Raw genomic sequence first — 19,558 nt, 5'->3', positions numbered from 1 at the left:
CCTCCAGAGCCCTCCCGCGCAGGTGCAGAGCGAGGAAGCGCGCGGGGAGAGGGACGCACGACATCGCCGAGACGCCTGAGACCGCGTGCAGCAGGGACGCGCGGACCCAGCCCCAGTTCCAGGCAGGGACATCACAGGAGACAGAGGCCCCAGGAGGGGAGACACAGCCCACCACCACAGACCGACAGTCTGGAAGGGTCCCTGAAAGGAAGGCCAGGACCTTTCAGAGCCGGCCGGATCCAGCCCTCCCCGCTAAAGCTGCCCTGGCGGAGGGACACGCACACCACGCTCACGGGAGAGCGTGGACCCCAGGCCGCGCGGGGAGAGCGGGTGGCATCGCCAGGAAGGAGGTACACGCAGGAAGAGGGCCCAGCTCCAGGAGGACGGATGACCGATGCTGGGGGCAGCCTCGGGGTGCAGGGCACCCCGGCCAGGCCACTGCGGACAGCGACAGGGTCGGGGAGCGCAAGGAAGGCAGGAGGAGGAAGGGGTCAGACAACCACACACATTAGCACAAGAGCCCAAGGAGAGGAGGAAGGGCATCGAGCAGAAGGGGGACAGAGGAGGACGTGAGGCCCACAGGGTCGCAACCAGCGGTAGAGCGAGGAACCCCGAGCCCAGGCAAGGAGAGAGACCCAGGGAGACCAGACAGACAAGAAGCAGAGGCCGGCGGGGGACTCAGAGTGAGGGGACCTCGATACTCACCCGGGGCCCAGAGCCGGAGACGTGCCAGGTGAACACGCACAATGGTCAAGCGCCTCGGACCCTCGGGGCGTAGGGTGGCACCCCAGCCCCACCCTGTCTCCCCGTGTTGTCGTTTCTCTCCCCTCCCTCAGCCCCGACCCAGCCCCACTGGCCAGAACACAGACACATAGGTTTGGACACATTTAATGGAAGGATGCTACGAACAAGGGGACCCTTCCCTGGATGGGGGGGCGGAGGAGGGTGTCATCTTTCAGACACCGAATTATGGCCCTCCCCCCCACAGCCCTGCCCTGTGGGAGCCCAAGCCCTCCGTCCTCCCCTCCTCTGCCCTTCCCTCCCCCAACATTCCAGGTCCTGAACTCCAGACCGCTGGAAGGATGCAAGAGCATGCACACTCTGACATGCGCAGAGGGACAGATGCAGAAAGACAGCCAGCTGTCCACATGTGTGGGCAGACACACGGACACTTCTGGCAGTGCTTGTCTACACACACAGAAGCACAGATGTGCACAGCCAGCTCCACAGTGCACAGATACAAATACGCCTGGATCTGCATCGTGGGACACAGCCTGGGGTCCAAGGGCATCCAGCCACACATGCACACAGACACGTATCATGCGCACCCACAGAGACGCATGTTCACGCGCGGGACCTCCACTCTGGCCGTGCACGCGCACACACTCATACACCCCACAGGCACCCCGTCCTTCCCGTCTTGACCAGTCCCCTCCCCTCTCACCTCCCTGGGCCAATCCCATCCATCAAGCTTCGGAAGCAAGTCAGCCAGCAGCCAGGGAGGGAAAGGCGTCAGTGTGCCCTTCTGCCCATCCATCCCACCCCTCTGCTGGCCCCACACACCAGGCATGGGGTGCACACACACTTCTGCTGCATTGGACCACACAGAGACGAGGGCAGCGGGAGGGACCAGGGCCTCCAGCTAGCCACACACACGAGCACCCCCACCCTGCCCTGATCCCCCGTTAGTCTTGGCTTCCCCAGAGCTGGACAGCCTCATTGGCTGCCAAGGATGATTTGGGGTTGGGCTGTTGTCTGAGGCTAACTCTGCCTTCTTCCACCCTTCAAATCCCTTCAAATTTTAGAAGACAAGAGAGGGGAGAGGGGGATTAGACAGGGCAGGAATATTTGAAGTGTGGGGTTCAGGTGGTGGGGCGCCTGAGGGGGTAAGGACATTTACCTTGGAGCATCAAAGCTGTCGTAGGAGCCCACGGTATAATGCCGGAAGAGTCTCTTTGCCTTGTCGCTTCGGCTTTCTGCAGGGGAACAAGGGACAAACTTGGACCCTGCCATTGGAAACCCAGGTCTTCCCATCCACCTCCCACACCCCACCCCTGGGAGGAGGGACGAAGACAGGCCCATGAGACTTCTAGGGTGTGCTGAGGTCCCTCCTTACCTTGCTTTCCCTCTTGGGAGCGGTTTGCCACCTCTTCCAGGCAGTCAGAAGGGAACCAGCCGACTCGCCCTTTGACCTGGCCTTCCCAGAAGCCTCCTTCTCCGATGCTGAGCACTGGAGGTGGGGGGACATGGAAATGTTTCGGCGTTTCTGTGTTGCTCTCTGGCCGCCCCCGCCTGATGCCCAGCCTTCCCGAAATTCCCAGCACCTGGTCCAGGGGCATCCTGAAGCATAAGTGGGTGGTGGAGAACCAAGTCCTGGCACTTTCCAATTTTTCCTTTTAGGGCCCAATGGGGACATCAAGATGGGTTAAAGGACTGTGTGTCTCATGACACAGTCCACCCAGGTCAGGGGCAGATCGAGTGGTGCCCACTCCCCTGGTAACTCGCGTAGGGTAACAGCCACTCGAGTGACTCCGTTAAGCCCTCTAGGCTCTGTGTGGACTTGGATGACTGTTCCGAGCACAAGCTCTCCTCCACCCTCCATCTGTGCCCCTGCCACCTCCTGAAGTCACCTTGCCACCTAATCTTGTCATTCGCTGCCAGGCCTCTCTCTCTCTTCCATCCCTCAGCCTCCCCTGGCTCCAGGGGGAAAAGAGATTAGAATGGCCTCCCTCCTTCAGCCTCACACCCGGGCCTGGAGGCCACCTTCTACAGTGCCACCTCCCAGTTACCTTGTGCCCCTTGCATGCCCGGTGCTGAAGAACAGAGAGGGATGACAAGTATAGCAAGCATTTATCCAGCCCTCATGCTGGGCCAGAACCCTATGAGGGAGCCGTGCATTGTCTCTGTCTCACTGATGAGGACACTGAGGCTCGGAGAGCTAACATCATTTGCTGAGGGTCGGAGGGTGCACCGCCGGAGAAGCCGGATCTGCGCACGGGCCAGTCAGCGCCACAGCTGGTGCTCTAGTCACAGTGTGTTCTCTAACTCTTCATCCCAGCGTTTTCCACCTGTGCTAGCAACAGTGACGCACGCACAGTCTTCCGTGTCTCCAGCATTTTTAAGATGCTGTCACCACCTTCACATAGGAGATGTGATCAAAATATATGCTGAGCGCTCAAAATTTTTATTCCAGGAAAAGACACATTGCCATGAATCCGCCTCAGAATCCTCCTCCTCGCTTGGAACACACCTGTCCCATCATCCTTGGCACTTTCTGAAGCAGCTCTGGAAGCTCACTTTCCTGAAGGTCTTTAGAAGGTGCAATCAAAAATGCAGCGAACGCTGCTGTTTAGCACCATCTAACAGAAAGGCCGGCTCGTAAAAAACATCCTCACCACCTTATTCACCAGATCTGGCACCAAGAGGCTTCTGGCTCTTCCCCAAAGTCAAAATACGGCCATAAAACGTCAACGTTTTCAATCAGTTCAGGACACCGAGGCGGCCTGAGCGCAACTAAAGACACTCACAAAAGAGGATTCCAGAGCTGCTGCAGAAACTGGCAAGATCAATGGGATAAGTATGTTCACAGTGAGGCGGAGTGTTCTGCCATTGTGTCTTTTACTGTAACACATTTTATTTAAACATTAGACTTACTTTTTGATCACACCATCTATTTTCCTTCCTCCCTGAGTCCTGGGTAGGGAACAACTGGTTTCCCACTGAAGCTGAAGGTAACACAGAAAAGTTCCTGCTTGAAGGTGGCTCAGGCTGCACTAGGGGTCGACTGGGGGACACTGGGTGCTTTTCACTGTACACAGCCTCCCTGGGGAATTAGCATGGGAAGCCCAAGGTCATGGATGCAAGCAGGAGATGGGGTGGCCTGCAGCGTGGCTTCTAGGCTGGCTGGGCCATGCCTGGCTGAGCTGTCTTGTACTCACTCACTGTTCTACTGAACAAATACCTATTTAATGCCGAGGATGAAGGAGGTGGCGGGGGTCGACCCTGGCGAATACAGCCAGGTCGGTTACTGCCCAGACCAGAAGGACTGCAGGATTAGAAACCAAGGCCAGAGCTTGAGGGAAAGGAACAGAGTGTCTGGAAAGAGGCCAGATGGAAGCATATGAGCCGGGTAGCGAAGGTGTCCAGGGCCCTGAGGATGCAACACCTAAGCACAGGCTCCCAGAGCTGGGTGGGTGAAGGGGAGAGGGCAGTGATCCTGAGTGTAGGGTCGGGGGAGCTCCATGACACCTATGACTGGAAGCCACCTGCAAACAATCCCACCTCCTAGGTACCCTCTGGCAGATCGTGAGGCGGTGAAGTCCCTTGTCATGAAAGAGGGGGATATAAAAACCAGAGCAGCCTAGGTGTGGTGGCACACACCTGTGATCCCAATGCTTTGGGAGGCTGAGTCAGGAGGATTGCAAATTTGAACCCAGTCTGGGAAACTAAGAGATTCAGGAAGACCCTGACTCAAAATAAAAAATAAAAAGGACCAGGGAGGTAGCGCAGTATAGAGGCCCGGGGTTAAATCTCTAGTACTCCCCTCCCCCCAAAAATAAGAGGACAGTGTGTCCCTTTGCTATAGAGCAGTTCTGTGCTTGTAGTTTAAAAGGATGCAGTGGGAGATACAGTGGGGCCCCGTGTCATCCAGCAGGTCCCCACACTGACCTCAGTTTCCCTTTTTTCTTTCCTTCCCTCCCCCTCACGCCCCTCCCCGGCTTGCTGGCTGTGGTGGAGCTGCACTGGCCTCCACAGGTAGCATCTGCACTCACTCATTCACTCATTCACTCAACTCTCAGCAGTTGTTCATTCATTCATCCTGCAAACATGCAGAGACCAAGTGCCCATGACCTCCCTGCCTGCAGGCACTCAGGCTACGAGAGACAGTCTACCAGAAGACCCTCTGCTCCCTAAACACCCACTGAAGCCTCCCTCAAGGCTGCCTCCCACGGGGGACCCTCCCTGGTTGCCGGGCGCCCTGCACCTTCCCTCTGAGTGCCCACAGCAGGGCTGGCCCTTGGGCATGGCCTGTTGGTAAAAAGCACAGGTCTAAGTGCTTTACACGACTCCTCTTCACAAGGCTCTCACTTTACAGACGAGGAAACTGCCGCCCACAGAACTGACTTGCCTGGGGCCACCTCACTAGGAAGTGCTGGAGCCTGGATTTGAACCTGGGCAGGTGGCTCCCAGCTGCCACGCTGCTCGGCGCCCCGGGCAGCCCAGAGTCTGGTGCAGAACGGTTCTTCTACCTGGAGCTAACCACAGCAAGCCTCCCCAGCTCCAGACAACGCTTCCTCAGGGATGACAGCGACGGGCTGCCTCGTGGGGCTGCTGGCGCCATTCTCCAGGTGACACAGGAAGGAGAGGGAGGGACAAGCCCTCGGGACAGCAGCCACCACTCAGGGAGCCTTGGGCCGAGCTCTGCACCCTGCCGCCTCATCAGAGCCCCATGGTGGAGGCACCGTCTGCTTCTCAGTGACAACCCCCAGCCAAGGAAGATGCGAATCCCGGCTGCCTGGGTTCACGCTCCACGCGGGGAACAGGAAGACCTGGCTCTCACTGGGGACCGTGGGCAGCTGCCGCACGGACGTCCTTGCCCTGAACAGCAGCGCTCGTGACATCCTCCTGAAAGGGCCAGCAGGAGTCTGCGAGACTGCGAGGGTGGAATGCTCCGTCTAGCCAGCACCTGCCAGCGTCCCAAGAACCCCGTGTCCCCTGCTCTGCCTGACAGTGTCACCTCAGCTACACTTCCTGCTCCTTCAGGGCAGAGGGGCCTCTTGGGGGCTCCCTGAGGTCCCCAGAGTGGGTGGAACGCATTCTTGGGGCCTGAGGCTCCGATCCCGGCTGCCTCCTCCTGAGTCCTGGGCACCACTGTCCTTCCCACCCTGCCCAGTTACCTTTGATCTTCTCGCCCTTGCTCAGGGAGATCTCGCCCTCGCCTTGGGCCTGGTATGACTTCACAGCCATGAAAGAGCGTCCAGGGACTGCTGAGTAGAGCTTCCTCCGCCGCCCTCGGCTGCCCAGGGAGCCCCCGGGGCCCCCAGAGCCACCCGTGCCGCCGGCAGGCCCTTCCCGGGGAGTCCCACTGGAGCTGAGAACAAGAGGGTATGAGAGGCGGGGGGCTTCGAGGCGGAGAGGGGGCACCGTGGGGGAACAGGGCTCCTTGGAGGGCAGCAAGATGGAGCATGGGGCGGGGAGGGCCCTAAGTGAGTTTCCCAGCTCTGGCATCCTGGGGGAAGAGGGCATTTGGGGGCTCCCTCTGCCTGCCCACTGCTGCCCCCCAGCCCCCTCTCCTGCCTCCGCCCACGGTCCTGCACACACCACCAGATTCAGTTTCCCGGAGCTGAGCTGGGACTGTGTCATCCCCGGCTCACGAGTCTTCAGAGACTGCCTGCTTCCCCCTGGGTCAAGTCTAAGTCCTCGGCCCGCCACCCGAGCCCTCCTGCTTCCCCAGGACATGCCTGGCCAGCCCTGCCCTCCTCTAGCCAGGCTGGTCCCCCACCCCAGCATGGCCCCTGTGCGCCCTCCCCTCTGCCCTGCGGCCTCTGTTCCTCGCACCCCTGGCCTGCACAGCCCTCCCCAGCTGGCCCTCCTCCGGCCTCACCCTGCCGCCCTAGCCATCTGCAGGGACTAGAACCCACACTTCTGGGACCCTAGACCTCTGCCATGAATAGGACACGTGTGGGATGGCGTGAGGACAGCAGCTCACAATGCCTACGTGTTGTACAAGGGACAGTAGAGACAAGGGACCTGCCGCCATGCTCCGGATAGCAGGCAGACAGCCGGCATGGCTCGAGGGCGTCTGAGGGCATCGCTGGGCTCGGCCAGGGCTGTGGCCTCCTACCTGGGCCGTCCTCGGGGTTGCCTCTTGGCTTCCTCAGGGTGCCTCCCTCGGGACGGGGAGCGGGCCCGGGCACCCCTGGGGCTGCTGGCACTTCGGAGGGTCCCGCTGCTGAGCTTGGTGGTGGGGGCCGCGGGCTGTGACTGGCCCTGAGGCCCTGAGGTAGGGCCCGGGGCCCCGGAGGATGAAGTCCCCGGGGCAGAGAACACCATCCAGTCGGGCAGCGCCATGCTGGTGTCACTGTTGGCCCTGAGCAGCGCAGGGGGCACCGTCAGTCCTGCCCCCGGGGGTCCCCGTCGCCGGGCTGCGTACTTCGGGGACTCCTGGAAGGGCACTGAGAGGCCACAGTGGGGATTGGGGACGACAGGGTGGGAAGTCAGAGGCAGAGGCAGGTGGGAGGCATTAGGGCAGGAGAGGCATGGGAGAGAAAGACGGAGATGAGAAAAGCGGGGGTCCTAGAATCACTCCCCCCAACTCCTCCATTCCATCTGGATCCCCCAGTCCCACCACAAACTGGGGGGCAACTCCACGCTTGAACCCCAAGTTGCCCCAGATCCCCCTTCCTCACCCACATCCTGCTCCCGATGGTTTCGGATGAGCTCCCCCAGCTCGAAGTTTCCAGCAATCACGGCCACCTGCAGGGAGGGGGTGCGGGGAGGGTGCAGGGGAGGAGCGAGAGAGGGAGGAAACATCCTGAGGGCCCCAACCCAGCACCTCACCCTTCTCTGTCCCAGACCGCAGCCTCCCTCCCAGCACTCCTTGCGGTCCTCCTTCCCAGTCCCCGCAGCCCTGTGCACCCCCAGCCCAGACCTGGAAGGGCGTCTGTCCGCTGTTATTCTTCACATCCTTGTTGGCCCCTCGATAGAGGAGGATCCTGGCACAGGTCTCCTGCGGGCGGCAGCCAGTCGCACAGGACGAAAGGGAAAGCAGCAAAAGGTCAGCGTGAGCGGACCCCAGCTCAGGCACCTTGCTAAGAACTCCAGGAAGGATCCAGCCTAAGCCCGCACGGCCTGGAGCTGCAGCCTCACAGCAGGGGCTCCCAGCGCTTCAGATGCAAAGAGCTGGGTATGTGGAATACACGCAGGGTTTCTAGGACTTAGTATGCAAAAAACGACCAACTAGCTCTGATAGTTTTTATACTGATTCGATGTTAAGTGGTAGTAGTTTAGACAAGTTGGGTTAAAGTATGCGACTAAAATGAACATCTCCTGACACTTCCTCTTTAGATGTGGCCACCAGGACCCTGAGGAGGCGAAGGACACTGAGCTGATGTGGCTGGAGCCGGGTCCTGCTCACGGTGCTGCTCTAAAGCGCATTCTCGGCCCTGTTCTCAGCCCTGCGGGGTGTGGAGCAGCCTCCTGGCTTCTACCACTAGATGCCAGTAGCAGTCCCCTTCTCGGTCCTGACAGCCAAAATGATCGCCAGACATTGCTAAACGTCCCCTGGGGAGCAGAAGCAAGGGAGAACCACGCTCGCTTGAGTCTGACACGGGGCTCTGGCGCTTGGCACTTGTGAGGCAGAAAGTCTCGGAGTTGCCCAGCCGTCCCAGGAGATGGAAATGATTGCCCCTATTTTACAGTCGGGGGAACTAAGGCTCCCGAAGGAGCTCAAGGTCGCATGGTGGGGACTTGTCAGCACTCAGATTCTAACCCAGGGCTGTCTGACTCCGAGGTCTTTGATCTTAATCACACAGGAGCCGGACCCAGAAGGAAGAGGGCACATCCTAAGGGGCAGAGGGGCCAGGACGGGGCGGTGGGACAGGCACGCCATCTACATCCCCGTCAGTCCCTCAGCAGTGTCACTCACAGGTAGGTCTCTGCTTAGCGTTCTTGCCCTTGCCCCACTCGGGGGCTGAGCTGTCTGCCCTGCCCTGCCTCTGCCGATTTCACCTTCTGCCACCTTCTCTGGGTCCCGGGGCTCCAGCCGACACTGGGCTCCTGGCACAGCGCCTTTGGGCCTCACACTCCCCTGCTTGGAAGCCTGCACTCAGTTTGCTCTCTGACTTCATTCAGCTTCCTGCTCAAATGCCGTCTCTCCGGGAGGATGTCTCTGGCCACTCTGACTAAAAGAATCCCCTTGTCTTATTCCTTCCTATTTAGTTTATTTTTATGGGACCCTCTTGTATGCGCCAGGCATTCTTTTAAGTCAGTATCAACTCATTTTCTTCACACCACCACCTTGCACATTCCATTCTCCACGTCACTTGCACCTCTGCCCCTCATCCAGTAAGTTAACGGGGGCAGGATTTTGTCTGCGGCCCCCGCTATCCGGAATAGTGCCCGGCTCACCGGATTGTTGGATTAACAGTAGGTCAATGGGTAAACTGGCCTGGCCAGACCCAGCCTGCCCGGCCCCCAGCTTGGTTCCACGCTGGCTCTCTCTGATGCTAAGCCATAAGCAGCTCCTTATCTGGCTGCTTCCGCAGGCGTCCTCCAAGCAGCCTGGTGCAAACTCCTCCTCCGGGACAGGCTCAGGGAGGGCAAGTCCCACGCCTGGGGCCGCAGACAGCAAGCCGGCAGTCAAGACGTGAGCCTGGCCTTCTGCTCCCTCTACAAATGGACAGCTCCAGTTGCCAAGGTCGCTCACTGGACACCAGCTAGCTGGCGCTCCGGGTGTGCTGTGAGTGGGCGTGTGAGCACATGTGCCAGCCATGCCGCTAAGTACTGCCACGTGCGTGCGTGCATATTGCCACACACCTCCAATCCCACCTGGCGGGGGGCGGGGGGAGACAAGGCCCGAGCGCCGAGCAGCTGCTCACCCCCTCTTCCTCCTGCTCTGACCAAACTGAGCCGAGGTCTAAGTCTCAGTTAGTGTCTCCCCTCCCTGGGCGCCTGGAGGAGCTCTGTTTACTTATAAACTAGCGCCTCTCTCACGGGACTGCAGTGATTTGTTTACACATCTGCCTCTTCGCCAGACTGCGAACTCCCCCCAGCCTCCCAGGGCACACACACCGTCTCCGATTCACCTCCATCTCGCTTCCCCAGCACCTCGCCCCAGGCACGCAGTCGGTGCTCAAGCAATGTGCATGGCAAGGGTGAGGATGGAGTAGATGGAGCTGTCAGTCAGAATTCACTTGTTCAAACCCATTCATTCATTCATTCATTCACGGAGTCATTCGATCTGCTGAAACAAGCAGACACCTGCTGAACACCCTGAGCCGGGTATGTGCACAGTCCTGGTGGAAATCAACAGGGCCGGCCCATCACTCACTCACTCACTCACTCACTCATTCATTTATTCATTCCATAAGGACGCAGCCAGGCCTACTGCATGCAGTTCACGAGACTCAGCCCCGCCCTCGAGGTGCTCACAGCCTAGCCCTGCCCTTCCCACCAGAGGCCACACAGGCTCCCCAGGGCCCAGTGGAATCGAGAGCAAGTCATGGTCAGCCCAGTCTGGAGCCTGGGTGGGGAGAGAAATAGAGTGGGCTCACGTGCATTCATCCTGTGCTGTCAGACACCATGCTGAGCACCTCCTTCCGTGTGGTGGGTGTGAACTACTGACCCGTTTCACAGATGAGAGGAGGGAAGCTCAAGGGTGAAAGTGACCTGCTCATGAGGCCCACTACGCATAACTGTGCCTGCCGGACAGTCCCCTGTATGACACTTCCCCTGCTCAGATGAATGGCGTGTCTGCTGCCTGCCACTGGCAATGACCGTCATAATCACAATCACCACTATTATGGCTTCCTCCTAGGGAGGAACACCGCATACCGTGATCACTCATCCTTTCCATCGGCCGACATGGTGCCATTTCCAGGACAGGGGTGGGAAAAGGGGGCTCGTCAAAGGCCCCTTCATCTGCCTGAAGCTGGGGCTTCTCGCCTTTGGCCACAAGGCTCCCTGTGTCAGGGAGCAGGAGAGACAGGCAGCAGGGAGGGACGCGCCAGCCCTGTGCTGCTTCGGTTGGACAAACACTGAGTCCTCCCTCGGCACTGAGCATGCTGCTTGCTGCCACACGGCGGCATGTGGCCACCTGCCAAGTCCCTGGCACTGCAAGTTCTCATGAGGCAGAAGGGGCTGGGGCTGTTTTGGAAGACTTCCTGGAGGGAGGGGCTGACGGCCCAGCAGCGTCACGCAGGGCCCGTCCCCACCCCCACGTGCCCGCAGCAGCCCTGCAAGGACAGGGAGCAGCAAGACGCTGATAGGTGGCTGAGGATCCAAGGGGACACTGCCTGGGATAGCACAGTACTCGGGTGGCAAAGATGCCAATGGTCGTCACAGCTTGCTACGTGAGACCCTCCTGTCTGCTTGGTCCTGCCACCTCTCCAGGGATTTGCTGGGGCAGGGACTGCCCACCAGCCCGGGACTGCAACAGGGCAACACAGCCTCTCCCCTCTGGGAGCCTGCTTTGGCCTTAGCTCCATGCAGACTCCATACAGACTGCTGGCTAACTGGAGTCCGATGACAAATGGGGGCTGCTGAACCCCTCTACATCCTGCAGTGGTCCTCACTCTGGCCCTCTGGTCTTTTGCACAGGCTCTGCCCTGTGGTTGAAGCACCTTATTTCCCCTCTACCCAGCCAGCTCCTCCTTGTCTTAACAAGGGTGGCATCCTCTAGGATGCCAGCTCCACCCAAGCCCAACCCCAGATATGGTCCAGAGGGGACCTGGATTCCCCTGATGTCACTCTGAGCTCTCTGGATTGTAAGAGAGATAGAGAGAGAGGGATGTCATCTGCCCTTTGCTAGACCATGAACTCAACACTTTGTCCCCAGCAGTCAGCTAGGGGCATGAAACAGGGAAGGAGCTCAATATGTATTCACTGCATGGATGGATGGATGGACGGATGGATGGATGGATGGATGGATGGATGGATGGGTGGGTGGATGGGTAGATGGACAGGTGAACTGATAGGTGGATGAATGGATGGATGGATAGGTAGGTGGATGGATGTATATAGCTGGCTGGCTGGCTGGCTGGCTGGCTGGATGGACAGACAGATGGATAGATGGATGATAGATGGATGGATGAGTGCATGGGTGAGTGGATGTGTAGGTGGGTGAGTAGATGGATGGATGAATGAGTGGATAGGTGGGGGATGGATGGATGGATAGATGGATGGGTGAGTGGATAGATGGATGACAGATGGATAGATGAGCAGATGGACTGATAAGTAGATGAATGGATGGATGGATGGATGGATGGATGGATAGGTGGGTGGATGAAGAATTAAGGAGTGCAGTAGCAGAGGGTGCAGCAGCTGGGAGGCTAGAGTTGAAAGGGATTGAGTTTAGCCCTGGGGAGGTGTCTGCAGGTGGGTGGGTGGGTACGAGGGGGCGAGCGGGTGCTGCTGGGGCAGACCTTGTTGTAGAGAGCACAGATGTGCAGGGCCGTGTTCCCCGAGGCGTTCTGGGCTCCAGGCTCAGCCCCGTAGAAGAGCAGGTGTTCCAGGTGCTGGGAGTGGCCCCGCTGACAGGCCTGGGGGGGGAGAGGGAGCAGAGATTGGTGAGATCCAATCTGCCCCCACCCAGGCTCCTTCCCCTTGAGGCCAGGAATCCCTGTAGCCACCCCTTCTTCTCCTTCCCACCCCTTTCCTGGTCAGGGAGCAAGGCTGTCAGCTTCACGAGTCTGAACGTTTCTTCCTAAGCATGGGCGTCCAGTCTGGTCCTTCAAGGGGGCTGAGAGGCCAGCCAGGGCCATTCAAGGATCACACTGTCTGGGCTCCAAGCCCACCTTCTCCTTTGTGGGGACTGCTGTTCTTACCCCCACCTTCTGTGCTATGGGGACCCCAGCATCTGGATCCCAGCCTCAGGCGCCTGGATGCCTCAAGACCCAGGCACCCCCGACCCCCAGCCCAGCTGAGTCCAGGGCACCTGGTGGATTTCCTGCCAGCCGTTCTCGTCTGCTATGCCCAGCTGGGCCCTGTTGAACAGAAGCAGCTCGCAGCAGCGGGGATCACCCCCCACCATAGCTGTGTGGAAGAGAGGGGTCAGCCCCCGGCGGTCCTTGTAGTTGGGGGAGCCTCCAAGGTCCAGGAGGGCCTAGGAGGGAGAGAGAGGACAGAAGACAGTCACGCAAGAACTGGCTCATTCTGAAGGGCAGGTGGGGAGCTGAGTCCTGGGTGGCCCACACCAGCAAAGCCTGTCACACCTCTGCCATGATGCTTCTTTGTGACCTGAGCCAGGCCACTCCCTGCTCTGGGCCACTCCTGTCAGGGGAGACACCTCCAGAGGACCCTGATGCTCTGACATCTTGCCCAACCTTCCCTCATGGGTGACCACAAATGGGACACTGGAGGATCTCAGTGGCCATGGTGCTCCCATTCCCAGTCCATAGGATGCTTGCTGGGGGACAAATGAGACAATGGAGTCTGGACACAAGAGGTACCTTGGCCAATTGGGGATGGATGGATGGATGGATGGGTGAGTAGATGGATGGATGACAGATGGATAGATGGGTAGATAGACAGGTGGACTGATAGGTGGATGGATGGATGGACAGGTGGACTGATGGACAGATGGATGGATGGATAGATGGATGGATGAGTAGATGGATGGATGACAGATAGATGGATAGACGGGTAGATGGACAGGTGGACTGATAGGTAGATTAACGTATGGATGGATGGATGGATGAGTAGATGGATGGATGACAGATAGATGGGTAGATAGACAGGTGGAGTGATAGGTGGATGGATGGATGGATGGATGGACAGGTGGACTGATGGACAGATGGATGGATGGATAAGTAGATGGATGTATGACAGATAGATAGATGGATAGATGGGTAGATGGACAGGTGGACTGATAAGTGGATTAATGAATGGATAGATGGGTGGATGGATGAGTAGATGGATGGATGACAAATGGATAGATGGGTAGATGGACAGGTGGACTGACAGACAGATGGATAGATGGATGGCTGAATAGATAGATTCATGACAGACAGATAGATGGGTAGATGGACAGGTAGACTGATAGGTGTATGACTGGATGGATGGATGGATGGATGGATAGGTGGGTGGATGAAGAATTAAGGAGTGAAGCAGCAGAGGGTGCAGTGCCTGGGAAGCTAGAGTCAAAAGGGCTTGAGCTTAGCCCTGGGGAGGTGACCAAAATCTCAAGGATGGGGCACACAGGCCAGCCTGGGTCAGAGCAAGCTTTGGGGGAAGGCAGGCATTGGCCCGGCCTCCCTGGGAGTGAGGGTCGGGGGGCGAGTGGCTCCATGTAATGGGAGGCTCTGGGCACTGAAGGCAGGCGGCACTGAGCATCAGCGTGAGAAAGTATTGACGGCAGCCCGTGCAAGGAGGCCCGCAGCAAGGCTGTGCAACAGAGCATTCAGCAGCGGGGAGCTGGTCTCCAATCGCATGGTCCAACATGGTGGCCACACACGGCTGCTGAGCCCCAGGGGCTGAATTTTAATTTAACTTAATCTTAATTAATTGAAATTTAAATAGTCTCATGTGGCTAGTAGCTAATGGATTGGATAGTGAAGATCTGCAGGCTGTGTGTGTGTGTGTGTGTGTGTGTGTGTACACAAGATGGAGCTTGGGGGTGAGTGTGCACTGGGGATACATGAATACATGAGCAGGGTCTGTTAGATGGGCTTGGTGGCACCTGCTGTGATCCCAGTGCCCTGAGGGATGGAGGCTGGAGGATCCGGTCTGGGCAACTCAGGGAGACCCTGTCTCAAAATAAAAAGGGCTGGGGGTATCGCTTAGTGCGAAGGCCCTGGGTTCCACCCCCAGGGCTGGGGAAGAAAGAGTCCCACAGTGGGTGGGGACGTGTGCTGTCTCTTTGGAAAAGGATGTTTCAGTGCGGTACACGAGCAAGGGCAGTGTGTACCGTGGGAGAAGGGGGGAGGGAGCAGTGGTTAGAAAGGGGTGATTTTGGGGTGTGCTGGGGCACAGCGAGGGGCTCACTTTTATGGACTATGAAGAGGCAGAAGCAGGTGGGCACTGAGCTACTCAGAGGAGAGTCGTTCCGGGCCTCTGGGGGAAGAGGTGGGTGCTGAGGCTGTCATGTGCTGTCCCTGGACTGAGGTGGGTGGCCCTATGGGCCCAAGGAGGGTCAGCGACAATAGGGACGGGTGTACTTGTCAGTCTTTGGAAAGCGGCTTAGTACGAGGGACAAGAAAAAGACCTTTTCCTCCCCAGCGCTGGGGATTGCACCCAGGGTCTTCACATTGAGCGACATCCCCAGCCCTTTTTATTTTTTATTTTGAGACAGGGTCTTGCAAGTCACTAAATTTCCCAGGCTGGGCTCTAACTTGTAATCTTTCTGCCTTGGCCTCGCAGAGTGACGACATTATAGGCATGTGCCACCACGTCCAGCTAAGAAAGGCTTTAAAAAAAAAACAAAACAAAACAGGTATTAAAGAAGTGGGGTTTGAGACAGAACAAAGAGAAAAGGAGAAGGGACCCAGGCAGAGTGCAGGGTCAGTCTTACCGTGAGCGCCAGGCAGTGTCGGGCACATGCGGCCTTGTGCAGCGCTGTCATGCCATCCCGGGCCCGGAAGTCAATGTGGGCCCCACCCAGACACAGGGTTCGAATCACCTCTACGGAGCCTTCGGTCTGGGCTGCCAGGGTCAAGGGGGTCTCTGAGGGCCAAGAAAGGCTTGTCACATGCAGGCCTGCGACCTTTCCAGCCCTTCCCACCTCCAGCGCCACAGCGTGTGGCCCTGTGGCCTCTCTCAGAAGGGTGACAGACTGGGACTGGTATTGGCAAAAACGGATCTGGGTGCAGATGCTCTGCCCAGGCCTCTCTACCTCCCGAATCCGAGTCATGGTAGTTGGGGTCCAGCCCCTTGTCCAACAGCCGCGCCACCTTGTCTGATGTCCCGAGCTGCACGTACTCCAGGAATTTCTTCAACCCCGTCTGAGCCATGGACAGAGAGAGAGGACAGGCTGGTCAGGGGCCAGCGGGGCTTGCCGGGAGGCAGAGATCTAGAACAGCACCACCCAGTGGAAATACACAGCCAGCCACAGGCAGCCCGGGAAAGTTTCTAGCAGCTGCCTCCAAAGAAAAAGGACAAGAGGAGCCATCTAGACAGTGACATTCATTTTGATGATAAATGTTCTCGGACGAATAGCTCCACAATATAACTGCTCCAACAGGTGAGCCATATGAAAATTATTAATGAGACATCTTACTGCCTTTGCACTGATTCTTGGCAACCCCCTGTGTACGTCACACCCACAGCAGGACACATGTGGCCGCTGGCTCCCAAGGCAGACAGTGCCGGTCACAAGGACCGAAGGGATCACAGAGAGGAAAGAATGGAATTCGTGGCGTGCAGGACAGGGTGTGGATAGCAGGGATCAGGGTTATTTTCTCCCCCGGTGTCAGGAATCCTCCTCCTTTGGCTCCAGTAGTCCCCTACCTTCCTCCCAGCTCCTAGGTGCCCAGAGGAGACACAGGGGGTGCTCTGGAAAGGCCTCAGGAGAACCAGCAGGGCTGGTTGGCAGAGACTGGGGCTGTGGGCTGGGACTGAAGGGTGCCTAGGAAATGGTCCCTAAGCAGAGCGCTGGGTGCCAGAGTTCCAGGCCCAGGAGGGGCAGGAAAGGGGCCCTGAGTGACGTGAGAGTCTCAGGTGAAGTAAGGAGGAGTCCAAGAAGCCCGGTGGGCCTGGGCTGAAAGATGAGGGGCCAGAGAGGGAAGCCGAAATCAGGGTAAAGTGGGGTCCCCCATTGTGATGCAGCATCCCAAGTCAAGCGAGACCCTGGCAGGGCAGCAGAGGGGCTGGCGCCACGGAGCGGGGTTCCAGGCGTCTCGGGCTGGGAGATTTGGGGGTGGAAGCCAGCACGGTTCCCTCACCTTTGTGTGCAACTTGGCCAGCTGCTTCTCATCCAGGTTGGTCTGTTTGTAAACTCGGGTCTTGTATCGGAACTGAGGCCAGGATGGGGTTGGGGAGAGAAAGAGATACGGCATTAGGGGCCTGCGGAGGTAAGAGCCGCACCCCAGGGTCCCCCAGGGTGGGCTCAGGGCTGGGGGGGCAGAGGGGGCAGGGGCTTTGCCAAGGAGCACGTGTGTGACCCTGCCTTGAAGGAGTAGCATCAAGGGCCCGCAGGGAACCCTCTAGAACACCTGATGGAACTGCAAGCCCTTCCCCAGCTGATGGGCCAAGAGAAGCTTGGGGTGGGGGAAGGGGCTGGCCAGAAGGAGGACAAACGACATGAGCTCAGGCCCCTGTGGGTTCTCTCCTGTGACTCTGAGGCCATCGGAACGGCCCACTGGGGTTTCTCGGGTTTGGGTCTTAGCTGACAGTAACAGAGGAACACCCACGCCCTCTCTTGAACGTGGCAACTGGGCTGGGGAGGCCGTGGCCTCACCTCCAGGTAGGGGACCCCCTTCTCGAAGGACTGGGGATACTCGCGCAGCAGCCGCTCCTCCTCCAGGAAGTTAGCGTCGCGGCCTGAGGTGGCCGGCTGGAAGAGCCCGTAGTTGAGCACGTCCTGCAGGCTCTCGCTCAGGGCGCAGAGCACCTGCTGCTTGGCTGTCCAGATGGTGGCATCGGGGTTGAAGCGCAGGCATTTCTGGGGGGCAAGGGGACAGCGGGCCCAGGGTGGGTCAGGGGTCCCACTGAGCTGGGGTGAAGGATGATTTGAGGGTCAGGAGGAGATGGGAGTGTACTTGGAGCCAGAATTGGGGGCTTCCAGGGAAGACACCAGCCCCACCGGCTGCCTCACACCAGCTGAGGCTCCGACACCCCCTCAGCGGCGCGTCACTCACTGTCTGGTGCAGGTCCGGGATGCCAATCCTGAAGACCATCATGCTGAAGTGGGCGTCGTCAGGGACAGACATGGAGCGGCCCTGGAGGCCTCGGACTGAGGCCAGGTTACCAGGTGCCCCACTGCCCCGGCCCCGGGTCCCCCGGGGGCCTCGCCCTGGTCCGTCTGGGGAGCTGTCGGACTCTGAGCCCCCCTCGGGACACTCGCTGACACTGTGGCGTTCCTCGTCCTCGCTTGTCGCGGGGCTGTGGGTCATTGTGGGGCCACGGGGCAGTGGAGGACAGCAGCATCACAGGCGGCTGCAGGGGCCGGGGGGGACTGTCAGACTCGGAGTCAGGGACTCCGCGCGCGGGAGAAGCAGCCAAGGGTGGCCTCGCCCCGCTGCTCCGGGCAGGCTGGAAGGTGGCAAGCACACCCTCAGACCTGCACGGAGCTCCTACTGCTTCCGGCACACACGCCCACATCCCCAAGGTGCTCCCAGCCCCTGTCTCCTTCCCTGCCCTTGGCCCTGCTTGCAGCCCCCCACCCCCCGTGCCCCACTTTGCTGCCGACCCAGCGTGGCCATGTCCCAGAAACCGCAGAATCACCGCGGGAGCTACTGGCCCACTTTGTCAGGCCACAGAAAAATGCAGCTAAAATTAGCTGAGGACAGACAGGTGGGCCTAGGGACCGGCATCCTGCCCTCCTGGCCCTGGCCTGGCCCCTCACCCCAGGGGAGACTGAGGCTGCGATGTAGTAAGGAGAGGGAGGTGTGGCGTGCCTGGGGCAGCAGGAGGTGCCCGGGAGCGCTGGAAGCGGTGACTTCACTCAAGTGTGGCTGCCAGCATGTGCAGAGAGGGCTGCTGGGAACGGGCTGTCCCAGGGGAGCAAGGGGCATGGGATGAGGGTGGCATGGGGCAGTGTTGCACAGGGTGTACCCGAGGGAGCTAGGAGAGGTGGCCTTGGGAGGACAGGGGCAGGCTGCCCAGGCACATGGCTGGCTAGGAAGGCTGGTCCTGGAAGCAATGTCCAGGTGACAGCGGCTGCTGGCCTGGGTGGCTGTGGGAGGCTGTGGAGGACCTGTGGGTGGTCCAGGCCTGGCTGCAGGGTGGGTGGCCCGGCATTGCTGGCCCTGGTAGCTCCACTCTGAGGGGCACAGGGCGTGGAGGAGGTGACTGGGGAGGGAGCTAAGAGGTGAGGCAGGGAGCTGGGGGACTAGGGTGCAGGGTGACCTCTGAATCCCTGCTGTTCTCTCCTAAGGGTGCCTTAGGAGGGTGGGACCCCCCCAGGTGGGGTCTGCTTCTTTCTCCTCTCCCCCTACTCCCACCCCAGCACAGGAAACCAGAATGTCTGGTCTGGTCCCTCCCCCCCACACCAGGCCCAGCTCCTGCACCGTTGCCATGGAGATGGGAAGCAGTGGAGGGTACTGCTGACTTTGGGGGAGTGGGGATGGGCTGGGGGTTGGGGACGGGAAGACAAAATGTGTGTGCAAGGAGAGTTCCAAGAACTGTGGGCGAGCAGCATCTAAGCAGGGGCCGGGACCGTCCCCCACGTGTGGCCAGGGCTGCCTCTCCCTCCAAGGGCGCAGCCACGCCGCCCCACCCACCCTGCCCTGCCGGAGACCCCAGACACCTGGCCACCCCGCATTCTGCCTCCTCATCTGGGGCCGCGGCCACTCCCCCTCGGCTGACCCTGGCTGACCCCCACGCCCCAGCCCTGCAGGAAAGGGGTGGCAAGGCGGGTGACAGCGAGGCTGGCCGAGGTCCCCAGTCCCACGCCCGCGGCTGCCCCAGCCCCCAGGACCCGCTGGGCCCCTCCCCCTCCGGCCTCGAGGGAGGGAGCGGGCTCACTCCGCCGGGGCGGCATGAATCAAACGCTCCGCGGCTAAGAATAGCTGGCACGCAGCTGGTACTGAGACGGGCTGAGGAATCGACGGGGGGGGGGCAGGGGAGAGGGGGTGCCCTGTGAGGCTGCGGGGGGACAGGGGGCGGCTGGCGTGGCCGAGAGCGGGCCCAGGAGAATGAATGGAGGCGGAGAGAGGCGGGGAGAGCGACGCTAGGCTGGGGC

General features: G+C 59.6%; 1 protein-coding gene across 1 annotated transcript in view; it reads right to left on the bottom strand.

Annotated features, from left to right (window-relative positions):
• Nucleotides 1-19,067, bottom strand: part of Shank1 (SH3 and multiple ankyrin repeat domains 1) — a 43,810-nt gene extending 24,743 nt beyond the window's left edge. The window contains exons 1-14 of the mRNA XM_013508943.1: nt 17,514-19,067; nt 17,114-17,317; nt 16,599-16,670; nt 15,551-15,659; nt 15,230-15,381; nt 12,656-12,823; nt 12,144-12,260; nt 7,652-7,729; nt 7,410-7,476; nt 6,845-7,175; nt 5,898-6,091; nt 2,117-2,230; nt 1,901-1,976; nt 1,445-1,471 (exon numbers count right to left, since the gene is read on the bottom strand). Of these exons, the coding sequence (XP_013364397.1) occupies nt 1,445-1,471; nt 1,901-1,976; nt 2,117-2,230; nt 5,898-6,091; nt 6,845-7,175; nt 7,410-7,476; nt 7,652-7,729; nt 12,144-12,260; nt 12,656-12,823; nt 15,230-15,381; nt 15,551-15,659; nt 16,599-16,670; nt 17,114-17,317; nt 17,514-17,768 (1,964 nt within the window). The 5' untranslated portion in view covers nt 17,769-19,067. The remainder of the gene's footprint in view (nt 1-1,444; nt 1,472-1,900; nt 1,977-2,116; nt 2,231-5,897; nt 6,092-6,844; nt 7,176-7,409; nt 7,477-7,651; nt 7,730-12,143; nt 12,261-12,655; nt 12,824-15,229; nt 15,382-15,550; nt 15,660-16,598; nt 16,671-17,113; nt 17,318-17,513) is intronic.
• Nucleotides 19,068-19,558: the final 491 nt, after the last annotated feature.

This window comes from Chinchilla lanigera, unplaced genomic scaffold (assembly GCF_000276665.1).
Source record: "Chinchilla lanigera isolate Chin_1 unplaced genomic scaffold, ChiLan1.0 scaffold00158, whole genome shotgun sequence".
Lineage (NCBI taxonomy): Eukaryota > Metazoa > Chordata > Mammalia > Rodentia > Chinchillidae > Chinchilla > Chinchilla lanigera.
Note: the sequence above shows the minus strand (reverse complement) of the source record. Positions and strands in the feature narration are given on the sequence as shown.